The sequence below is a fragment of the Epinephelus fuscoguttatus genome, linkage group LG6 (genome assembly GCF_011397635.1).
Source record: "Epinephelus fuscoguttatus linkage group LG6, E.fuscoguttatus.final_Chr_v1".
In the NCBI taxonomy this organism is placed as follows: Eukaryota; Metazoa; Chordata; class Actinopteri; order Perciformes; family Serranidae; genus Epinephelus; species Epinephelus fuscoguttatus.
This window is the reverse complement of record NC_064757.1, coordinates 5,589,911-5,611,052: the sequence shown is the minus strand read 5'-3', so window position 1 is coordinate 5,611,052 and position 21,142 is coordinate 5,589,911. Positions and strand designations below refer to the sequence as shown.

The following is a 21,142-nucleotide window of genomic DNA, read 5'->3' as shown; positions in this document are numbered from 1 at the left end:
AAGGCAAAGGCTCAAGCTTCAGCAAACAGCTGCAACACGCAGCAGGGAAATGTGACATTCCAGAGCCGACCAAGAGAATCCTCCTTCACACTCCTACACCAGTCATCCTCACTGTTCACCTAGACTGTCCAACCCACTCTGCTGTTTTTTGACAGCATCGTCTTGCTTCTAGAAATTGTGAAAAAAAAAATCTCCTTTACATCCTTTACAGTGTTTATCAAAGATGAACCTGCAGTGGCATTTTCTTTTAAGACATGGAGGGTCCCAGTTAGCACAAGGTGATGTTATTGACATCATGGTCTCACCAGGAATATTTTTGGATGTTAATATCTATTATGTAACGACAATGAATGCAAAAATCATAAAGTAAGCAAACTGCAATGACCCGTGTTCCACTCTGCATTGCATAACACCACAGTTTTTATTTTGTGTGTATAAAACAAAAACTTTTAAAAGTCAATAAACAAATAATTATCCCCCATCTCTTATCCAAGTTTTCCTTAAAAAATCCTCTCATCATCCTCTCCGTGACTTTACAGCAGCCTCCTCAATATCCTCAATATCTCACACCAGCCCAGCTGCTGAGCAACACTGTTTCATTTTGTTTTGGTCATGTAGCAGGACTGTGAGTTCATATAAATACACTGCAGCGACACCACAGTGTTGTAAGATTCCAGATAGGGAGGTATTATTACGGGGTTTTTCCTGGCTCAAAATGAAACAGAGGAGGTACCATTCTGATCATGTGCACATGCATACATGTGTACCATGCCCTCAACTGGCTCAAGGAAACACACTTTACAAGCAACGTCTTTAAAGAGTTCTAATAATTGATTTATAATTGAATGAAATAAAAAATACAGCTTTTAATACATTGTGGCCTAATTGGAGGCAATAATTTATCTACTATTTAAGCTACCATGGCTATACCTGGCCTCGCCATTAGGCTGTTGCGTGTGGTGCACTGGCACACTGAAATGGAGTGGACCCACAAGAGGCACACAGAGCAGCGTTCACAAATGCCAACTCTGACTACCATTTACTACAGCATTTACATACTCTAACTGGTGATAAGTATCTGTTATCAATCAGTAGGGAAAAGAAGTCTTGTTTTATTTAGTGTTTTTTTTTTTTGTTTTGTTTTGTTGTGGTGGCAAAGACTTTGGATGGCTCTTTTCTCCCTCTTTGGCAGTTTTGAATTTGAATTTATTTATTTAATAGGGACAATGCAGTTAACATAGTTTCATCACGAAGCATGAACCTGATGTGCTGCATATAGAGTTACAGCTACAGCTAATTTTCAACTCATGTCCTTAGTTGGGCTTTTAAAACAAATACAGCATACAAACTCACAATACCCTATACAAATAATCATATACAAATACAACTTAGCCTGCAAAATTAAGTTCAAAATCATCACAACTCTATACAACAATAGGAAGAGAGAAACAAACAAAAAACAATTCTTACAAACCAATACAAATTAAAGCAACACTTACCTTTCTGGAAATTTTACACTTTTCTTTGTTTAGGTTAAAATGCTATTAATAAGCTGATGGCACACTAAAATGTAAGTGAATTCCACCAGAGATGAAAACTCATAATTATACCATTCTCATATGGTTCTAAGAAAACTCCGACTAATCATTGCATTCGGACTGAACGCAATGATTGGTCGGAGTTTTCTCCTGTCCTGTCTGTCTTCCCCACATGGAGGCCTCTGACTGACGTGAGCGCTCGCGTAATATCTCCCCCACACATTCTCCACCCCTGTGAGAGTCTGTGAGACAACAAATATGCTAGTAACAGGGATGCTTGTGGATATAAACTAGTAACCTGAGATGACCATGGTTTCGCCTGGAGCCAGCAGTGCTGTGACAGGATGCGGAAGTGGGGTAAGCGTGGAGGGATTAGCTCTATGCTAACAGCTAACCCCATCAAACCAGCTGATCCCAGCGGCCTTCTAGCGAACGTCGGCTCGCTAGACACAAAATGGATTACATCCGACGACAGAGATTCACTCACTGAGGAGTGAGGGACTGTTGCGTCCTTGTGTTCACTGAGACATGGATGAATGGTAACATTTAAGACGCCGGTGTTGAGCTAAGGAGGCTAACACTACATAGTGCAGACAGGGAGTCTGCATCATCTGGTAAGCTCCGTGGTGTATACACAAACAATTCATGGTGCTGTGATATGGAGAGGATCTCCCAGTTCTGCTCTCAGGATATTGAGTTTTTGACTGTGAAATGTCAACCCTTTTCATCTTAATATTGCACTACATGTTCTTTCTTATATGATGCACAAATTGTTTTTAAATGTTTTGTTTCTTTTTGCTTGGGTTATGCGAAATGTCAGTTTGTTTTTTTGTGCTGCGCATAAAAATGACAAATAAGGAAGTTCAGTTCAGTTCATGATGTTATATATGACAACACAGCATCCAGTTGCTAATGGCTAACGTTAGCCTACTGTAGCGTAGCCTCTGAAACATTAACGTTATCTTCCTTGTGCATTTCCACTTACTAGTAACGTTAATGCTCCTATCTAATGTTAGCACTGTAACCTTATTCTAAAACTCATCAGTCATCACTGACTCCAGTTGAGTTTTAAAACTCCAGGGATGCATTTGTAACATTACACTCACCCTCCTCTTCCATGTATCTAACGTTACCATGCCAACGCCTACGTCTATCATAGACATAATGAGGACGTAATGGAGGAGCAGGGAGTAGGCCTTTGGAGGGAGGTGGAGTTTCAGGAGGAGTAGGATGGGACTTTGGAGGGAAGCGGGAGTTGTGGATGTTCACATTTTTGCTGTGTGAAATGCAAGAAAGGTTAGAGCTGCTTTAACTGCTTAAACTAGAACACTCTAAAAATTAGTACAGCTCTGGTTTGCTTTAAGCCAACACTTAACTTTTGTTGTGAAGGTTTTCAGATTAGTCATTGATTTTATTTCAGTTGGTAATGAGTTCCAGTGTTTACAGCCTTTAATTGAGAAAGCTGACTGCCCAAAAGTGGTTTTACAGTATTGAATTTTGCAGTTTCCCTCCACTGTGCTTCTTGTTACTCTGTTACTGTCTTGTCTTTGAATATATCTGTGAAGAGGTTCAGGAACAAGGTTATTTATACATTTGAATACTAACTTAAGAAAACACAAATGCACAAAACTCATAAGATTGCATTTTTTTAGTATATGGCAATGATGCCACCAGATGTTTTTTTAATCCATTATTTTCAGAACCTTGTTGTATAATGTGGAAATATTGCTTACTGTAGAAGGTGAGGCTTGAGCCCATACTGTCAAATATGCAACATGAGAAAAAATCATGGAGTGCATGAAGATCTGAGCTGCTTGAGTTGGTATATAATGCCTAATTCATCTGAAACAGTTAAGGTTGCTCTTCAGTTTTTGTGATTTTCTTTATGTGTTTATCAAACTTAAGCTGTGGATCTAAAACTATTCTCAAGAATTTAAATTCATTGACCTCTTGTATTTCTTCATTCTTTATCTTAACATTTAAACTTTCATGTGAGCTTGGTTTCCTTATAGAGAAACACATTGACACAGTTTTATTTAAATTCAAAATGAGATTATTGTGTTCCAGCCACTGTCTTTGCGGCCTTGCTAGGTGACTTAGCAGGAGCATAAATGACTGCTTCATCTGCATAAAGCTGGAAGCCGGCCTCCGGACAGGTTTTGGGTAAATCATTAATAAAAAGCAGTGGACTAAGAATTGATCCTTGTGGAATCCCCATTCTATTGTTTAAAAAAGAGGGTTTTTCTTGGTCAATTTTTACACACTGCTCTCTATTCTGAAGATAGGACTCAAACCAATTCAACTGCTTCTTTAGAAAATTCGAAAGATTTTAACCTAGACGGGAATTAGGTTATGGTTGACAGTGTCAGAAGCCTTTTTAAGGTTTAGAAACACTGCCCCCACAACATCACCACTGTCAAGAGATTGCTTTATACTTTCAATGAAAAAAAAAATTTGCAGTTTCAGTTAAATGTTTTGGTCTAAAAACCAGATTGTTGAGGATGAAGGAGTTGGTTGGTTTCTAGGTGTTCATTAACCTGTGCTGCCACAACCTTTTGAAGCACCTTTGACAACACAGGCAGAATAGAGATAGGGCGATAGTTGCTAACCAAATCACAGTCACCTGTTTTAAAAATTTGGCAGCGCTTTTCCCTTTGCACTCTGCTCATTATGATAGCACCACCAACAGGAGCGTAAATATAGACAGTGCAGGCAATGCAGTTGCACTGTGGCCCATGGGGTGGAGGGGCCCATAGAGAAGGCAGGCCCTTGCAAGTGATTCGGACTGCCACCTTGAATATATACCCGTGTTCAAAGAGTAATGATAAAAAAGAATGCTCTAAGTTTAAAAAAATGCCATTTGCTATGTCCTCAAAAAGGCAAAAATATCAACGTCATGGTTTACTTTTTTATTTTTTTAAATAGTCAGTAGCTTTCCCAGTTTTTTCGATTTTGGATTACAGACAGTGGATTGAGTGCTTAACCCTCGGTGTGACCTCCGCCTGGTAAAAAAAAAAAAAAAAACACGCTGATTTTGGATACAAACTGAAAGAGCGGGGATGGAGCTAGTTGCTGACCAGTTAACTAGCCGCTAAGCTAATAGCTGACTGTGCTAACAGCTGATGTCCCTAACAACAACCAGCACAACCTGACAAACATGGGTCCGAAGAAGGTACCGTAGGCTGAGGAGGTCGACAACATTAGAAAGTTGCTGTACTTTCTTTCAGAAGGAATCTTTGCTTTCAGGCTGCAGCAGAAAGGTGTCCTGGGGCTGGTCAAGGAGGTCAAAGCTCTCTGCATCCACAGTGCAGAGAAGGACAAGAGGCTCGCCTACCTGGAAAGTAGGGTCGCTGACCTGGACCAGTACACAAGAATGAATGATGGTATCATCACTGGGCTCCACATTAAACCCCAATCGTATGCTCAGATGGTGACAGTTGACACCAGGGAAGAGCCCGGGGAACTGGCTGTTAGCTCTATGGAGCAGCAGGTCACTATTTTCTTACAGTCCAGGGGGATAGAGATGGACTGTGATAACATCGAAGCCACCCTCTGCCCAGGAGAAACGCCAGTGACAAACCAGCTGTTATCATAAGGTTTGTTAAAAGAAAACACAAGATTGCATTGCTAAAACAGGAGGATACTCAAAGGTACCATTGTATTCATCAGTGAGCACCTGACAAAGCACAATGCAGACATCGCTAAAAAGCATGCTACCTGAAGAAACAGAAAAAAATTCAACACACCTGGACCACAAACTGCAAAATATTCATCAAGCTTAACGGGATACCAGAGGAGGTCAAAGTGTTGATAGTAAGAAATATCAATGAGCTGGACAAATACCCATGATCAACATAAGCTGGACTGGAAGGTAACAAACCTCCTACACACAACCATGAAACACTGAAAGAATTCACTACTCCACATCTGGAGGCAATAGTAGCACAACTGCAAACAATTCAATTCACTGATAACAGTTTACTATATATGGAACATGATATTTAAAGACAAAACAAACAAAAACAGATAAATTTGGGGAGAAACCACAGACTGTGAGAGACAAAACAACAAAAATTATTTTCCTTCCCCTCCCTTCCCTTCCCTTAGCTACACAATTGTGTTTACTTTTTTATCCGTATTATATTGTATTGTATTGTGGCATCAGCTCACCGGCAAAAAGGACAGTGCTGCTATTTTATCAAATTGTTCAAGTTGGGTTTTTTTGGCAAAGCTGATAGTTTTTCCAGTGATATGTGTTGTGTTAGGAGATCTGACCATTGTGAGATATTGACTTTTTCCTGTTTTTCCAGTTAAGTAGTATTGTTTCCTTGGTGATAGTTAGGGCCACAAGAAGTGGTGTTATGATTTGGTTTGGACATACATCAATTGTATTTAGATCACCAAGTATACATAGAGAGGGGGGTAATGGAATGGTAATGCTAAGCAATTGGGACAGTGTGGTGATTACTTGTTGCCAGAAATGTTGTATTGGTGGACATGACCAGAGTGCGTGGAGGTAGTTGTCAGTTGTAGTAAGTGTACAATGAGTGCATTTGTCTGATTCAGATAATCCCATTAAATTCAAATTCCAATTAAAATTTTGTTATTAATGTGTCCAGTGTGTTAAACCATTTTACTGTAGGTTGGATTGGGATTCTTGGCAATATCATCATCTTTATTGTTGCTATGCGTCCTATAATGGAAAGTGGTAGTGTCATCCATCAGTTTAAATCATCTTCTTTTGTTTTTAATGGTGTGAAGTTCAGGTGGAATAACTCTGACAGCGGAGGAGAATTTTGTGCCTAGATAGGTGATGTTACCAGTGGTAACCAGTGGGTGGTAAATGGGGGATTTGTGGCATAGTATGAAAGCTATCTCCATTTATTGGTAAGATGGTGGATTTATTCCAGTTTATTGTGTAATCAGAAATATTGGAGTATGTATTGATGGTTTTGATAAGTTCTTTGACTGATCTGTCTGGGTTTTGTATGAATAAAAGTATGTCATCTGCATCTTTGGTCTGGGTGAATTAGTGTTGAAATTACTGATTCAATTTGGGTTGCTAGTGCTTTACTAATGATTTTGATATCGGTGTTTATTAAAGAAATATAACTTGTGCTGTCAGTTGGATCCTTATTTGGTTTGAGTAAAACTGAGATTAGTGCTGTGTTCATATGATAAGGGATGGATTTGGTTTTTTTTTTAGTCTCGTCTGCCATTCTAGTGAATAGTGGTGATAGTGTTTGCCAGAAGTGTTTATAAAATTCAGTGGGAAATCCATCTAGTCCAGGGGCTTTATTGTTTGACATGTTTTTTTAGTGCTTTTTCATATTCTGTGGATGTTAATGGGGAGTCTAGGGTGTCTGCTTGGTCATTAATTAGTGAGGGTAGTGTGATGCCATCTAAAAAGTTGTCTATTTCTGTTAAGTTTTTTTCTTGTTGTCACTGTATCACTCAGAGTAGAATTATCTGAAGATGTTGCTTATAATTTGCGGGTCGCTAGTAATGTTCCCTGTTGAATCTTTGACAGTTGAGATAATTGATTTTAAGCTGATTTGCTAAGTATTTGCCGGATTTATCATTACATTCAAAATGACTATATTGTAGTTTCTGTAACATGAATTGTGTCTTTTTATTGATTATATTGTTGAGTTGGAATTTGGCTTCTCTAATTTCTGTTAGTATTTGTTCTGTGGGGTTGGCTGCTTAGGAATTGTGTAATTGTTTGATTTTTTTCCCTCCAATTTGTTTTCTTCTTGTTGTTCTTTCTTTTTTTTTTATCTTTATATATACACTTAGTATTTTATTTCTGTTTCTGTGCAGCACTTTGGAAACCTCCGTTTGTAAAATGTGCTATATAAATAAAGTGGATTGGATTGGATATACATAGTTTGACAAAGCTAAAAATATCTCTTATGACTGGATAAGGATATAAAGATAATATTATTTTAATATTATTATTATAATATAAATTTGAACTTTTAAAGTATTTTCATAATTATTTACACCCTAGGAAAATCAACTATTGTACAACTTTAAATTAATAGAGAGCTACATAATTGACTATTATTGATATATGGAGAAGGGGGGGACTAAATAAGTTTGTACTTCCTCCCACTCCCAGGAACTTGTTTTGGTTTATTTGCTACTTATATGTTAAAAAATAAACTGCTGCCAACTAACTAACTAGCTAAAAAAACTAAACTGTATGGTTTTTCTACATAAGCTATAAAATCTATAAATCAAGTCTAAAAACTATTAAACTACACAGTTCTTACTTTCTTTGATATTTTTTTTTTAGGTAAGTAGTGATGATTTCTGCGTAATATGTATGTTAATGTTGTCCAATGTCAAGTCTCTATTTGTATAATGACAATACATGCAAGATAGCATGCACTAGGGCCCATCATAATAGTGCGCACTGGGGCCCGTCATAATTCTGTTACGCCACTGACCACTACATCTGTTTACTAACACAATTGCAGTTACAAATGAGATAAATCCATTAAGTGCAACACTTAAAAGAGTATTTTCTGTCATGACCTACGTCAGAGTTTTGTAGATAGCTGGGGGCAGGACAAAATTTGACAGAGACTGCCGCCTCTTAATTCTCTATACAGGAAAACCCTGTATTAGGTAGCATGAAATGTAAGTTTGTAGGGGTCCATGTCATTGGTTCGACAGCCCATTGGTTCGACATCCCATTAGTCCGACTGTCCGCGGTGCTGAACGGCTCGCAGCGGGCGTATGGTACGCCACGACCGGCTTGAGGCGGAGCAGGCTCACAGCTTATGTGTTTGTCACTTTCTTTTTCATTTTAACCCACACCATGATCTTTTCCTGACCCTAACCAAGTGGTTTTTGTCCTTAAACCTAACCAGACCTTAACCACAGGGCATCATGATGATTTCGGAACAGACTTCGGAACAATGGGTTTAATATGGTCGGAACAATGGGATGTCGAACCAATGGGCTGTCTAATCAATGGGCAGTTCCCAGTTTGTAGGGCAGAACCTCTGATCTTTATTCTCCCCTTCTCTCTTGTGTCCCTACCAGAAAACAGAATCCCAAAAGTAGTTGTCTGGAAAAAAAACAACAACAAAATCAATAAACACTGACTGCTGTGACTTTGTTAGTCCTTTCAGACATTAACGCTAGACCTACCAACTGATAAAATTTACCTGCAGCTGTATTTTAACTGTGTGTTGCTTTGTTGCCCAGTCTGTGACTTTTTCTTAAAGTGTGTCATGAAGCACACTTTATTGTTACGAATTCTCAAGATAAAGCCAGATTTAAAAAAAAAAAAAAAAAAAAGTCCACTTATACCTATAAGAAACATGGATTCATTTCCCCACCATTCATTTTGCACATTTAGATAAACATTTTATGCTGCTGTGGCAAAGCATTTTGTCAACTATGTGTGATGGAGCAGCATCATAGGTCATAGGCTAACCTTCGCTGTGGACAAGAGAAAAAGATTTATGGATGTACATCAGGCATTAGACATTTCCAGTGCAAGTTTATTATTATATATTTCTAGTAATATTGTCACTACAGCTGTGGCATCTAGTTATACACCCATGTGTGATAGAGTGATAAATAAATGGGTGATGAGGTTCATTATTTTATTCTACAACATCTTGTACCTCAAAAATAAATGCATTCCAGTAGCAGGTCAATTTAACCTGTTCACAGTTTTAGGTGTACAGCGACCCCCGGTGGTTCTAGTGTTAATTGAGATCTAATTTCTACAGGGCCTAGGATTCAGTATTGTTGGTGGGCAAGACTCAGCACGTGGTCAGATGGGGATTTTTGTCAAGACCATCTTCCCTCATGGAGCTGCAGCAGCTGATGGACGACTGAAAGAGGGTAATCACTTCTTTAATTCTGTATTACTGAATGGAGTTAAGAGATTATGTTGGAAAGTAAAATGTATCATAAGAGAAACTGTGCTCAACATTTACATTTGTGCTTCCCTGTGAAGGAGATGAGATTCTGGAGGTGAATGGAGATTCTCTGCAGGGACTCACACACCAACAGGCCATCCAGACCTTCAAGGTAGACTGTATGATTGAAGATAAGTTCTGTTGAACAGTGCTGTTAAAGCTGTAGTCGGTAACTTTAAACTTCTTTTTGTCAGATTTGCAGAAACTGCCACTGTGTCCACACAGTATTACAAGGGACAGATCTGTCTGTCTGTTTGTGACCTGACTGCCATATTGAAAAAACAGTCAAGTGAAACCCAAGCACTGCAAACACCAACTTTCTTATTTTACCACTAAACTGTCACACAATTTGATAAGCACTGTCTAGTTTAAAAGTTGGACAGCAGGGGCGTCAGTAGTTTAGTGGTAGAGCAGGCGCCCCATGTACAAGGCTGTTGCCACAGCGGCTTGGGTTCGAATCCAGCCTGTGGCCCTTTGCTGCATGTCACTCCCTCTCTCTCTCCCCCTTTCATGCTTGTCTGTCCTATCAAATAAAGGCTAAAAATGCCCAAAAAATATCTAAAAAAAAAAAAAAAAAGTTGGACAGCAGTTCACAAGCACTGACTGACATCTGCGTTAGAGACTACTCAGCTCTGATTGGTTGTTTTGCATGAGCCGTGGTAGATTCTTGCAAATGTCATTAGAGGAGGAACATGACTTTTTATTCACAGGTTATCTGTCTCATGCACTACTGTCAAGATATAGTGACAGTTTAAGCAAATTTGTCAAAAAGTTATTTTCATTAAGTTCCCAGGTGTAGCTTTGAATCAGACATGAAAAGCTGAAGAAAGTCAAACTTTTACATTTCTTCATTATTTATCGAAATGAAATACTGTATGTATTTCCTTCAGACAAAAGAATGTTTTTGACTAATTTAATTTATTAAGTTTCTTTTTTTGCTCACAGTGTGGGCAAGTGAACTGATTTGATCATGTCTTTGGGTGAAAAGACCAAGGACTTGTTGAAATAAGCTTTTTTTTTATTTTACTCTTTGCATTTTTTAAAGGTTTAAACTAAGACCATTTTCATATTTACTTCCTTAATGTTGTACCTGATTTTTATTCTTCCAACAGCAACTGAAGAAAGGTGTTGTGACACTGACGATTCGAACTCGTTTACGCAGTCCCAGCTTGACACCCTGTCCAACCCCCACCCTCCTGAGCCGCTCCAGCTCACCCAACTCCAACACCAGTGGAGGAACACCTGTCCCCTCAGGGTTTGAAGAGGCTGATGGCCACAAGGGCCCCGGTCCTGGTCCAAAAGACTGCATCATCATGGAAGTCACGCTTAATAAAGGTTGGCTGTCTTGATGGAGAACCCCAAGATACATTCAGATACCAGCCCTTGGCTTTCACTTCACTTATTGTTTGGAGAGGTCCTGCTGGTGTCTGACACAGACAAACAGTGAATTTGTGTTGTATTTATACACATGTCAAACCAACAAGCAGTATCACAAGATGCATTACAAACAGCTAAAATCAATCACAGACATAAAGACAGTGGAGCTATAGAAAAAGCACTGATCTTGGGTGATCAGGTCTGGCTCACAGACGGAGTTCCAGTTGATCCCAAACATGTTGGATGGGGTTCAGTCAAATTCTTACTAGGAACTAGGAGACTAGAAAATGGAGCTGGCATTTTTCATGTTGAAACAGAAGTTGGAAGAGCACTATTACAGTCATAAAATGTCTCAAAAAGTTTTGAAATAAGAAAAACTATTTTACTATGGTTTGGAATTAACAGAATATTTTGGAACAAAAATTAAATATGCATTGTTTTGGTTTAGGTTTGATATCTGTTCATAAAAATCCCCAAACATGTCTGACATTATGTCAAATACATCCCTTATACAACTAATTTCAGATCTAGTGCTGTGCTGCATGACTGTCATTAGTATCAAATAATACACATAGACCAGACTGGGATCATTTCATCACCAAGGCCACACCCCCTTTTGGGAAAGAAACATGCTGTCACATTAGGAGAGAAACAGGAAAATGCCAAAAAGTTGTTGTGTAGCAGGTTTACCAGGGCTTACACATTGACATCTGAGGCACATAAGATATGTGAATATTCACTGTCAGTGTGGTAAATTGCTAAATGATGCTGATGACAGTTACTACTGATGGATGGCTAACGTTTGCTATAGTGGGAGGCTGCTGCAGTACAGCCATACAGTATAAAAGCATCTCAACAAAATCTCAGCCTAGATCAGACAGTTTGCTAATAACAGGTTGGTTATTTACAGACATAATGTAGCCTAAGGATAAATAGTGATTCAATCACATATTCATATTTGATTGAATCTCTAAGTATCGTGATCTGGACATCTATAATGTCAGGCCACCATGTTGGGTCATTGATCCACTTGGACCTGGGAAGACTGAAGAGACATGACACTGATCAACCTTCATTTATTAAGGCATGTATATGCTTAGGTTCAGGCAAGATCACGAATCAATTATTAGACATAAATGCATACAAACATGTCAAAATTATAACCCAAACAGATGTCAAATTGCATTGACATCTATATGATTTTCAGTTCACCCTAAAAGGGGCGGGCCTTGTTTTGCTAAGTGACTGTATGTGTCGCTCTGGTCTATTGGGCATATGCAACTCTTTGAATGTCTAATGATTGAGTATAGATAAGTAGCACTAGCAGTTTGCTTATCCATAAATACCTGGGAAGTGTGTGTTTAATAATGTATGGCTGTATCACCATGTAGGCCCAATATTATGGAAAAGTTTAGAAAATTCATTGGTAAAAATGTGCAAGAACCCTGCGATTTAAATATCATTGTAAGCTGTAGATTTTGATGAGGACAGTATGTCCTCATGCTTTTGTATAGTGAATTCATGACTGCTTGTTGTGGCTGTAATAATATCCCAATATGAATTACATATGTTCGTTAGCTGTCAAACTTTAGACAGAGGTCTTGTGCGATTTTTGCAATGATGGCTAATTTGTTTTTTAGAGCCTGGTGTTGGTCTTGGGATTGGGGTTTGCTGTCTGACCCTGGAGAACTCTGCTCCTAGTATCTACATCCACAGCCTGGCACTGGGATCTGTTGCAAAGATGGACGGCAGGCTCAGGTACAAACATCAGGGTCATCTTTGAATTGAAACTGGTGGATGCATTCATTCATTCATTCATCCTCTTGAGGGTCGCGGGGGGGCTGGAGCCTATCCCAGCTACATCGGGCGAGAGGCAGGGTACACCCTGGACAGGTTGCCAGACTATCACAGGGCTGACACACAGAGACACACAACCATTCACACTCACATTCACACCTACGGACAATTTAGAGTTATCAATTAACCTAGTCCCCAATCTGCATGTCTTTGGACTGTGGGAGGAAGCTGGAGTGCCCGGAGAGAACCCACGCTGACACGGGGAGAACATGCAAACTCCGCACAGAAGGGCTCCCACACCCGGGATCGAACCGGCAACCGAAGTTAATATGAAGTCACACTGATGCCAAGATACTAGATAAGCAGATTATTTTTATATGAACTCATTGATTGAAAAGTATTTTATTGGTCATGTGATAGAATGCTCAAGGGATGATGTTTTTCTGAAGGCCGTTGCAGAAGTTAGCATGGCATCGTCCGGATACTTACACGTTTTGTTCATCAAGATAATCTTCACAAATGAGCATCATTTTCACAATTATGGAAGCCTAAATCCAGTCGCCAGAATTAAATAGCTAACATTAGGCTATAAACATACTGTCGCATGATCGTACGTCACCACCATAACAAGACTGTGAAGCTGTTTTGGGTGCAGCTCAGCATGATGACGTTCTGTAGTCTCATTTAGCCACTTCTGAGCAACTGCCTTTTAAAAGATACATAGAAGCTTCAAAGTTCACAAGTGGGATATTTACTGACATATTTTATCTTGTAAAACAAACCATGAAAGTCTCTTCAGCCTGTGATAACCACAGACCTTCTTTCAGGCATCTAACCAAAAACCCATTCAAAAAACCTGCTGACTCAAAGACAATGGAACCATGTTGCTCAGTTATGGGTTTTAGGACTCATTCCCGGTGCACTCTATGTTTACATATGAATGTACATGTGTGCATTTAAGTTGGGTCAAAGAGAGGTCTTTGATAGTGTTGTGCTAATGCCTGTGCTCCTCTGTGCAGTCGTGGAGATCAGATTCTGGAGGTGGACTCAGTTAGTCTCCGTCACGCTGCTCTCAGTGAGGCCTATGCCATCCTCAGTGAATGTGGCCCTGGACCTGTCAGTCTCATTATAAGCAGACACCCTAACCCTAAGGTAAGAGGATGTCTGTCTCTTTTTTATAGATTCTTCAACATTTTCAGGCCAAGGACCCCTTGGCTCAAACAGCGATGGAATAGTGACCCCCTACTACACATATTATATAAAACTGAGTTGCATATTAAACTGGCAGATGGATATGGATGAAGATGCCTTAATTACTGTTGTGTTGTGTTGTTTTTTGTTTTTTTTTTTGTAGTTGTCAGCGTTGTATTGTTCCAGCTTTGATAAAGCTCTTGCATCTCATTGTCTTTTCTCAGGTATCAGAACAGGAGATGGATCACATCATAGCTCGATCCACGCACAGGGACAAAATGAGCAAGAACAGGCACTCGTCTTACTCCCAAGGTGTGACTCTTTTTTTTTTTTACCTGTAGTTACATTTTTTATTTTCTCTTCTTTTGTTTACTCCTGCACTGCAGTCATTTTACAGGTGTCCAAGTTACAATATGAGCACCATATTTCAGCTAACTGTTGAAAGAAAGTTCAGCAGCATGGCTCGGGGTATCTGATCTGTCTTGCTTGTAATCTGTAGGTGTGTCCTGTAAGAGTCCCTACCCAACAGCAAAGGACAAGCAGGGAGAAGGTTCCCCTGCTCTCAGCTGGACAATGAAGAGATTCCTGGAGCCTGCCAGTAGGGTAAGTTTTCACACAACACTGTATTGTTGCTTATTTCGTACACCCACAATGCTATGTTCAGTTTCATTGCTCTTAAAGCCAAGTTAGGCAGAAATCTGGAGAAGGCAAAAAAAATATTAATACAAATACATTAGTATTAATCGCTCACCCAGGCACTCACTGAGCCCTCATTCCAACAAAAAAACCAAACTGTGACTTGGGATGATAGAGGACATACTATGTGCATAACTTCTGCTCTGAAATAATGATAATAATAATGATAATAATAATACTAATAGTGGTATTATTATTATTGTTATTATGAATAGTTTTTTCTGATCCCAAATAATAACAACATTCAATTTTTGAAAAAAGAGTAACAATGGAATATTTATTGAGAAGCATTCATGTAAACAGTTTTATTACTGTTAGATATATCTCACTGATGCACACTTGTGTATCCTATAGGCCTAACAAATGTGTTTTTGTCCACATAAAACATTTGAAAAAATTTGATTTCATTTAACATGTTTAGATCCAGTGACTGTTACACTGGGTATTGGTACTCGATACCTTTGATGTATTTGAGCCTTTCTGTGCTGGCAGCCTGATCCTAGACCTGGTCTTCCCCAAGAGGACTTTCCTGCATTCTGCACCAGTTTGGGTTTTTTAATGTATAAAGTTCAAAGTCCTATGCTTCTTTCAAAATATATGTAAAGGGAAAGAGTCAATTATAGTAATCAGTTGCATCAGTTATATTGAAGATGAAAATATCTGATAAGAGACATGGGAAAAATGTTTGATCTGTCAAAAGAAACTGTTTGGTAAATTTGGAAGAAGCTAGATGGGGAAGGTTTTATGCAGGAATTCTGAAATTAAACCTTTTAAGAACAGGAGACGTTTCTATCCAAACAGGACTTGGGGGGTTTAACTCTTTTAATGTTAACTTTCATGGCGCTGGGGAGGCTACTATTGATCTCTTGCAGCACATCGTCAGAGGAAGAATTCCTGGGGGTGTAGCCATCCTCTGGCACAAAAGGTATGACCCAGTGGTCAGTGTCATCTGACTCGAAGCAGACTGGTGCATTGGTGTGCAGATAAAGATGAATAACAGTGAGTTTGTTGTCTTGAATGTGTACTCACCATATGAGTCCAGACTCAATGAAGATGAATACCTGAACAGACTTGCTTTTATTAACTCTTTCATTTCTGAGAACCAGTCCACGAGCATCTTTGTTGTGGGTGATATGAATGCTGACCTGTCAGATAGTAAATAATAATAATAATAATAATAATAATACATTTTATTTATATAGTGCTTTTTACAGCTCTCAAAGACGCTTTACATTTAAAACAAAGAAAAGAGGGTACATACATATAAGTGTGAAGAGATAAAGAAGACAAGGATGAAATACAACAACAAGGTGCAAAAGCATAGAGCAAAACAAAGGAAAAAAGAGAAAAAAGAGGGGTACATGAGAAACAGAACGAAAAGCTAATGTTTAAAGCTTAAAAGCGGATTTGAAAAGGTGGGTTTTGAGGAGTGATTTGAAGGTGGATGGGTCTGAACAGTCACGGATGTGTATAGAGAGGGTGTTCCAGAGGGAGGGGGCAGCTATGGAGAAGGCTCTGTCGCCCCAGGTTTGGTGCTTGGTCCTGTGTGGAGGTGAGAGGAGGTTTTTGTCTGATGATCGAAGGTTGCGGGAGGGAGTGTGGTGGTGGAGCATGTCCGTGAGGTAGGAGGGGGCCTGGCTGTGGAGGGCTTTGTGGGTAAGGAGGAGGATCTTGAAATTGATTCTGTACGGGACAGGGAGCCAGTGTATGTTTTGCAGGACAGGGGTTATATGTTCACGGGAGTGGGTGTGGGTGAGGAGGCAGGCAGCAGAGTTCTGGATGTACTGAAGTTTGTTGAGGACTTTGGATGATGAGCCGTAGAGGATGCTGTTGCAGTAGTCCAGTCTTGAGGTGATGAAAGCATGGATAAGAGTTTCAGCGGCAGAGAAGGAGAGTAATGGATGGAGACGGGCAATATTTCTGAGGTGAAAGAAGGCAGTTTGGGCAAGGCGGCTGATGTGATGTTCAAATGAGAAGTTATTGTCGAAGATGATACCAAGGTTGCGGATGAATGGGGAAGGAAAGAGGGTGGTGTTGTCAATGTTGAGCGTGAAGTTTTGTGTTGATGTAGAGAGGGATTTTGGGCCGATGAGTATTATTTCAGATTTGTCACAGTTCAGTTTGAGGAAGTTGGTTTGCAGCCATGATTGGAGTTCAGTCAAACAGTTGGTGAGGGTAGAGCGGGTGGCCGGGGTGATGGATTTTGTGGAGATGTAGAATTGGATGTCGTCAGCTCAATAGTGAGAATGTTTTATTATATTATGGGACGGTAGATATACTGCTGAGTGATGTGTTCTCACCCAAGGACGCCATCTTGTGTACTGATGTGAACTGTAATCGAAGCGCACAACGAGAGGACCTATGTACTATGAATAACTGTATAGTTGGTGCTTTTATTGAGGCCGGTAAACCGTGCCTCACCCACCATAATAACAGACAAAAGATTATACCAGGGTGGAATAAACATGTGGCAGCTCATCACAATGTAGCCAAGGAGGCCCATAAGGCCTGGGTCCTCACAGGGAGGCCTAAAGAGGGGCCTGTCCTTGACCATAAAAACTTAACTAATTCTAAATATAAAAATGTAGTGTGTTATGTCAGCAAACATGAACAAGTAATGAGAGCAGACTGATGGCTGAAAAGCTCCCGGGTAATGATGTAACAGGCTTCTGGAAGGAGGCAAAAGCTTTAATATGAGTAACACATCTCTACCTAATACCATAGATGGAGTCTCTGGAGCGGGTAACATTGCTGAGTTGTGGAGGCAACATTATTCTGATTTATTTAACTGTATTAAAAGTGACCCCTTTAAAGTGGGTAATATTGACTCTAATGACTCTGATGGAATATCAGCCAATGAGGTCTACCTAGCTATCTCCCAGTTAGCTGATAACAAGTCATGTGGCTCAGATGACATCTCTGCTGAGCACCTTAAACATGTGTCCCATGGCACAGTGCCAGCCTCCATGCTCTCTGTCACTCTTGTTCCTGCAATTAAGGACAAAGCTGGCAAAGTGGGGAGTTTAGATAACTATTGACCTATTGCTTTAGCCAGTGTGTTATCCAAAGTACTGGAGAAAATGTTGTTAGATAGATTAGATTCTTTTCTTCTTACTACAGACAACCAATTCGGCTTTAAGCCCAAGCACAGCACAGATTTATGTATTTATGCTCTAAAAGAGATGGTTGAAACATATAGAAGATAATTCTTCTGTTTCAGTAGGTTTTATTGATGCTTCTAAGGCTTTTGGTAGGGTAAATCACCATAAATTATTTGTTAAATTGAGTCAAAGGGGAGTGCCTGTTACCATAATTAGGATGATGGTATTCTGGTATGCCAATCAGAGCATGAGAATAAAATGGAGGGCGGGGGTGGGGGGTGGGGTGCGGCACTGGATGTATGATTGCTACCAATCACTGTGGTCAACCATCTTATGTATGCTGACGACCTGGCTATTTTTTCTCCTAGTAGTGCAGGGTTTCAACAACTGCTGAATATATGCTCTGATTATAGCATTAAATTTAATGTGAAATACAACGCAAAAAAGAGTGGGGTTCTGATCTGTAGGGCTAAGGGGGGCATGGACCTCAGATTTCAATCTTTCTAGCTGCTAGAACAAATTTTATCTGATTGCAGTAAAACTAACTATCTGGGACATTTCATAACTGATCGACTGCTAGATGATGACATGTATGGACAGCACCACTTGTTATATGCACAGGCTAATATGCTGGCTAGGGGATTTCACTGGTGTTCTGACTATGTCAAGTTCACTCTTTTTAGATGTTTTTGTACATCGTTGTATACTGCCCCTTTGTGGGTGAAGTTTAGGAAGGAGAGCCATCACAAACTACGGGTTGCGTACAATGACTGTTTTAGGTTTCTCTTGAACAAGCCCAGGTGGAATATTGCCACTGAACTGTGCACAGCCAGAATTCACAACTTTGAAGCTCTGCTGAACTGAAACTTGATGTATAAATTTATATGCCGTCTAAACGGGTCAATGAATGGTGTTATCCAGGTGCTGACTAACCCCAAGTTTAGCACTGTCAGATATGGTTCCCAATTTTGGACATATTGGTACCAGTGCCTTGTTCATTGAATTTTTTCTTTAATGTCTTTGTGTGTTTTTAAATGTTGTATGTGCTTTTATGGACCCCGAGTCTGTTCAATAAACTTGATTGATTGAAAAAAAATAACTTTTCATATTCTACAGTTATATCCTCCTAGAGTTGCGCCTTGTTTGTAGGTTTGCCAATATTAGTGATTATGGTATTGTTTTGCAGTCTGCACAGTGTTGTGTAAAATATTACCTGTAGGCACATTCATAAACTTAATTAGGCATAGCCCTAATTAAATATTTTGCTTATGATGAATTTATCATTATCATTATTTTAAATTAACTTACATTGAAGCCATTATTTCCATGTTCTTAATCTTTTAATTTTATCCTGAATTTTGCAGCAATTTGTAAAGTCTGTTTTAATGTGAGGGCTATAAATTAATCATCAATTATCTGTCTCGTGTTTTATAATAATGACTGAAATATCACCATAATGATTGTTTGCAAGTAGGCCTACATGTAAGTTCCGTAGTTTAATACCCGGGCATAAAGGGACCTTATCGAAGCTTTATCAGGCAGCAGTCAGTCAGCGGGTCAGTGAGCATGCTACCCATGGTCCTGAGGGTCGGAGTCTCTGTAACCATGGCAACGACAACGCTGAGTGACAGACTGGTCATTCTGTGACATTCTCCTCTGCAAATTCTGATTTGATATTTCTCTACTGTGTCTCTTGAAACTCTTTTGGTTTAATATTACTCATATCATTCCAAGCATGTGAAAGCATAGTTTATGCAGTAGCGAAGGGTTTGCACTGTAATGCAGGATGAATTGTACCTCATACTGAATCAGTAAAGGACAGTGCATTTTATTTTTCAATATGGGATGATTGTATTATATGGGACGGGTGGCAACCCTAGCCACTATATTCTCATTATGGGTGACAAATGAAGTACGCTGCTGGCACAGGTATCACTTTAAGGGTACAGCCAGCAGTCTTCTTCCTCCCTGCCTCTAGATGGCACAATGCTGTTTCCAGTTGTATTAACACCAACAGTTGTTGATCAGAGAAATAGAATAAAATCAAAAGGCATCAGATAGCCTTTCACCTGATAGACGCAGGTTGTGACCATTGTTTCTGGCCAGCAACATATTTAAAGTTCAGTAATTCATTCTCAGTGGATGTTTGGCCAAATAGGAACATTTCCATTTGAATAGCTTATTGTGGAAAACTACTTAGAAAATTTGTGGGTGTGTTTTTCTGATTTTTCTTTCCCCTGATATGTTCTTGTATTTTCACATGTCTGTAGCAGGGGTCATTGAGCTCAGAGACAGAGTTATCTCAGTACTTCTCTCAGGATTCTTCCAGCCAGTCCTTCCTGTCTGAATCCATGCTGATTGGCTCCAACAGCGATGAGGCGCTCCACCAGCAGAGCTGCAGTGCCTCAATGGATAACAACTCAACACAGCCACATGGTAAAAATTTCACCCATTTAAATACCACAGAAAAGTTTTAATCCTGGTGCCCTGGGCAGGGACTAAATTTAGCTCTAAAGTGACCATGAAACCAGATTAACTGAAAATGGCTTTGTCATGTATGGGTTAGCCAGTTTAGAATGGACTCAAATGAAACCCTGAAGGAAGATTTTAGTTACCCCAGGATTAAAGATAGTCTTAAATGAAATCTTAGTGGACACAGGTTTAAAGGTCTAATGTCCATAATTTAGTGGCATCTAGTAATGAGGTTGCAGATTACAACCAACTGAAATTTTCCAGTGTTCCAAGTGTGTAGGAGATCTACGGTGGCCAACACGGATGGCCCTATGTAGAGCCTGTCTGCGTACCAACAAGGGCAGGCCTTGCACTCAGTTAGATGATCAGTTTCTGAGACCCATGTCTTTTGTTAATAAGAATGCTGAGGAAGACTTGAGTGTGTTCAGATGACAATATTTTTTATATTGTGCAGTAGAAAGGAGTATATTCACCTAAACTAGGACTGACTGTTTTCGCATTTTTATTTCACTATTCTAGCATCACTTTAAATTCAACCAAACATGTTTTCATTTCATGCTCCCCTCAAGGTATTTTATCTTTAGCTCATGAAATTGAAAGGCCATTGTTTCATGATTGTTTTTCACACTGTTCCCCACAGTTGACCAGATGTAAACAGTCTATACTGAGGCTTGTCAAACCGTATCAGGTTACCTGCCTCTAAAAAATTGACAGCAAGTGTTTAACTTTACTTAAAGGGTAGTTTCTGCATTTTCTTAACCTGGACCGTATTTTCCTATGGTTTTGTGTCTGAGTGACAACAATTTTAAAACTGGTCCAGCATTTAGTGAAGCTGCTACAAACAGGTTGCAATGTAACTTTTATGGGCAATTGAGCACCACCAATGTACTTCCACTAAAAGTGCTTGTTTTGCCACTAATAGGTTCAGACTATTATTCTAAGTGTCTGACAACATGGAAAGGAGCCTTACAGAGGTCAACCTCTCTGTTAAAGAGTAAGATCCTTTTTGATCACCAAACCTAAC

General features: G+C 39.5%; 1 protein-coding gene across 4 annotated transcripts in view; it reads left to right on the top strand.

Moving 5' to 3' along the window:
* The window catches only part of pdzd2 (PDZ domain containing 2), a 108,145-nt gene that overhangs the window by 66,424 nt on the left and 20,579 nt on the right, over nucleotides 1-21,142 (top strand). For 3 of the 4 annotated variants that reach the window (XM_049578751.1, XM_049578748.1, XM_049578749.1), the window contains exons 11-18: nucleotides 9,293-9,407; nucleotides 9,523-9,596; nucleotides 10,597-10,819; nucleotides 12,502-12,619; nucleotides 13,678-13,810; nucleotides 14,074-14,161; nucleotides 14,349-14,452; nucleotides 19,917-20,082. In XM_049578751.1, coding sequence (XP_049434708.1) covers nucleotides 9,293-9,407; nucleotides 9,523-9,596; nucleotides 10,597-10,819; nucleotides 12,502-12,619; nucleotides 13,678-13,810; nucleotides 14,074-14,161; nucleotides 14,349-14,452; nucleotides 19,917-20,082 — 1,021 coding nt within the window. The remainder of the gene's footprint in view (nucleotides 1-9,292; nucleotides 9,408-9,522; nucleotides 9,597-10,596; nucleotides 10,820-12,501; nucleotides 12,620-13,677; nucleotides 13,811-14,073; nucleotides 14,162-14,348; nucleotides 14,453-19,916; nucleotides 20,083-21,142) is intronic. The other variant, XM_049578750.1, reaches the window with a different exon arrangement.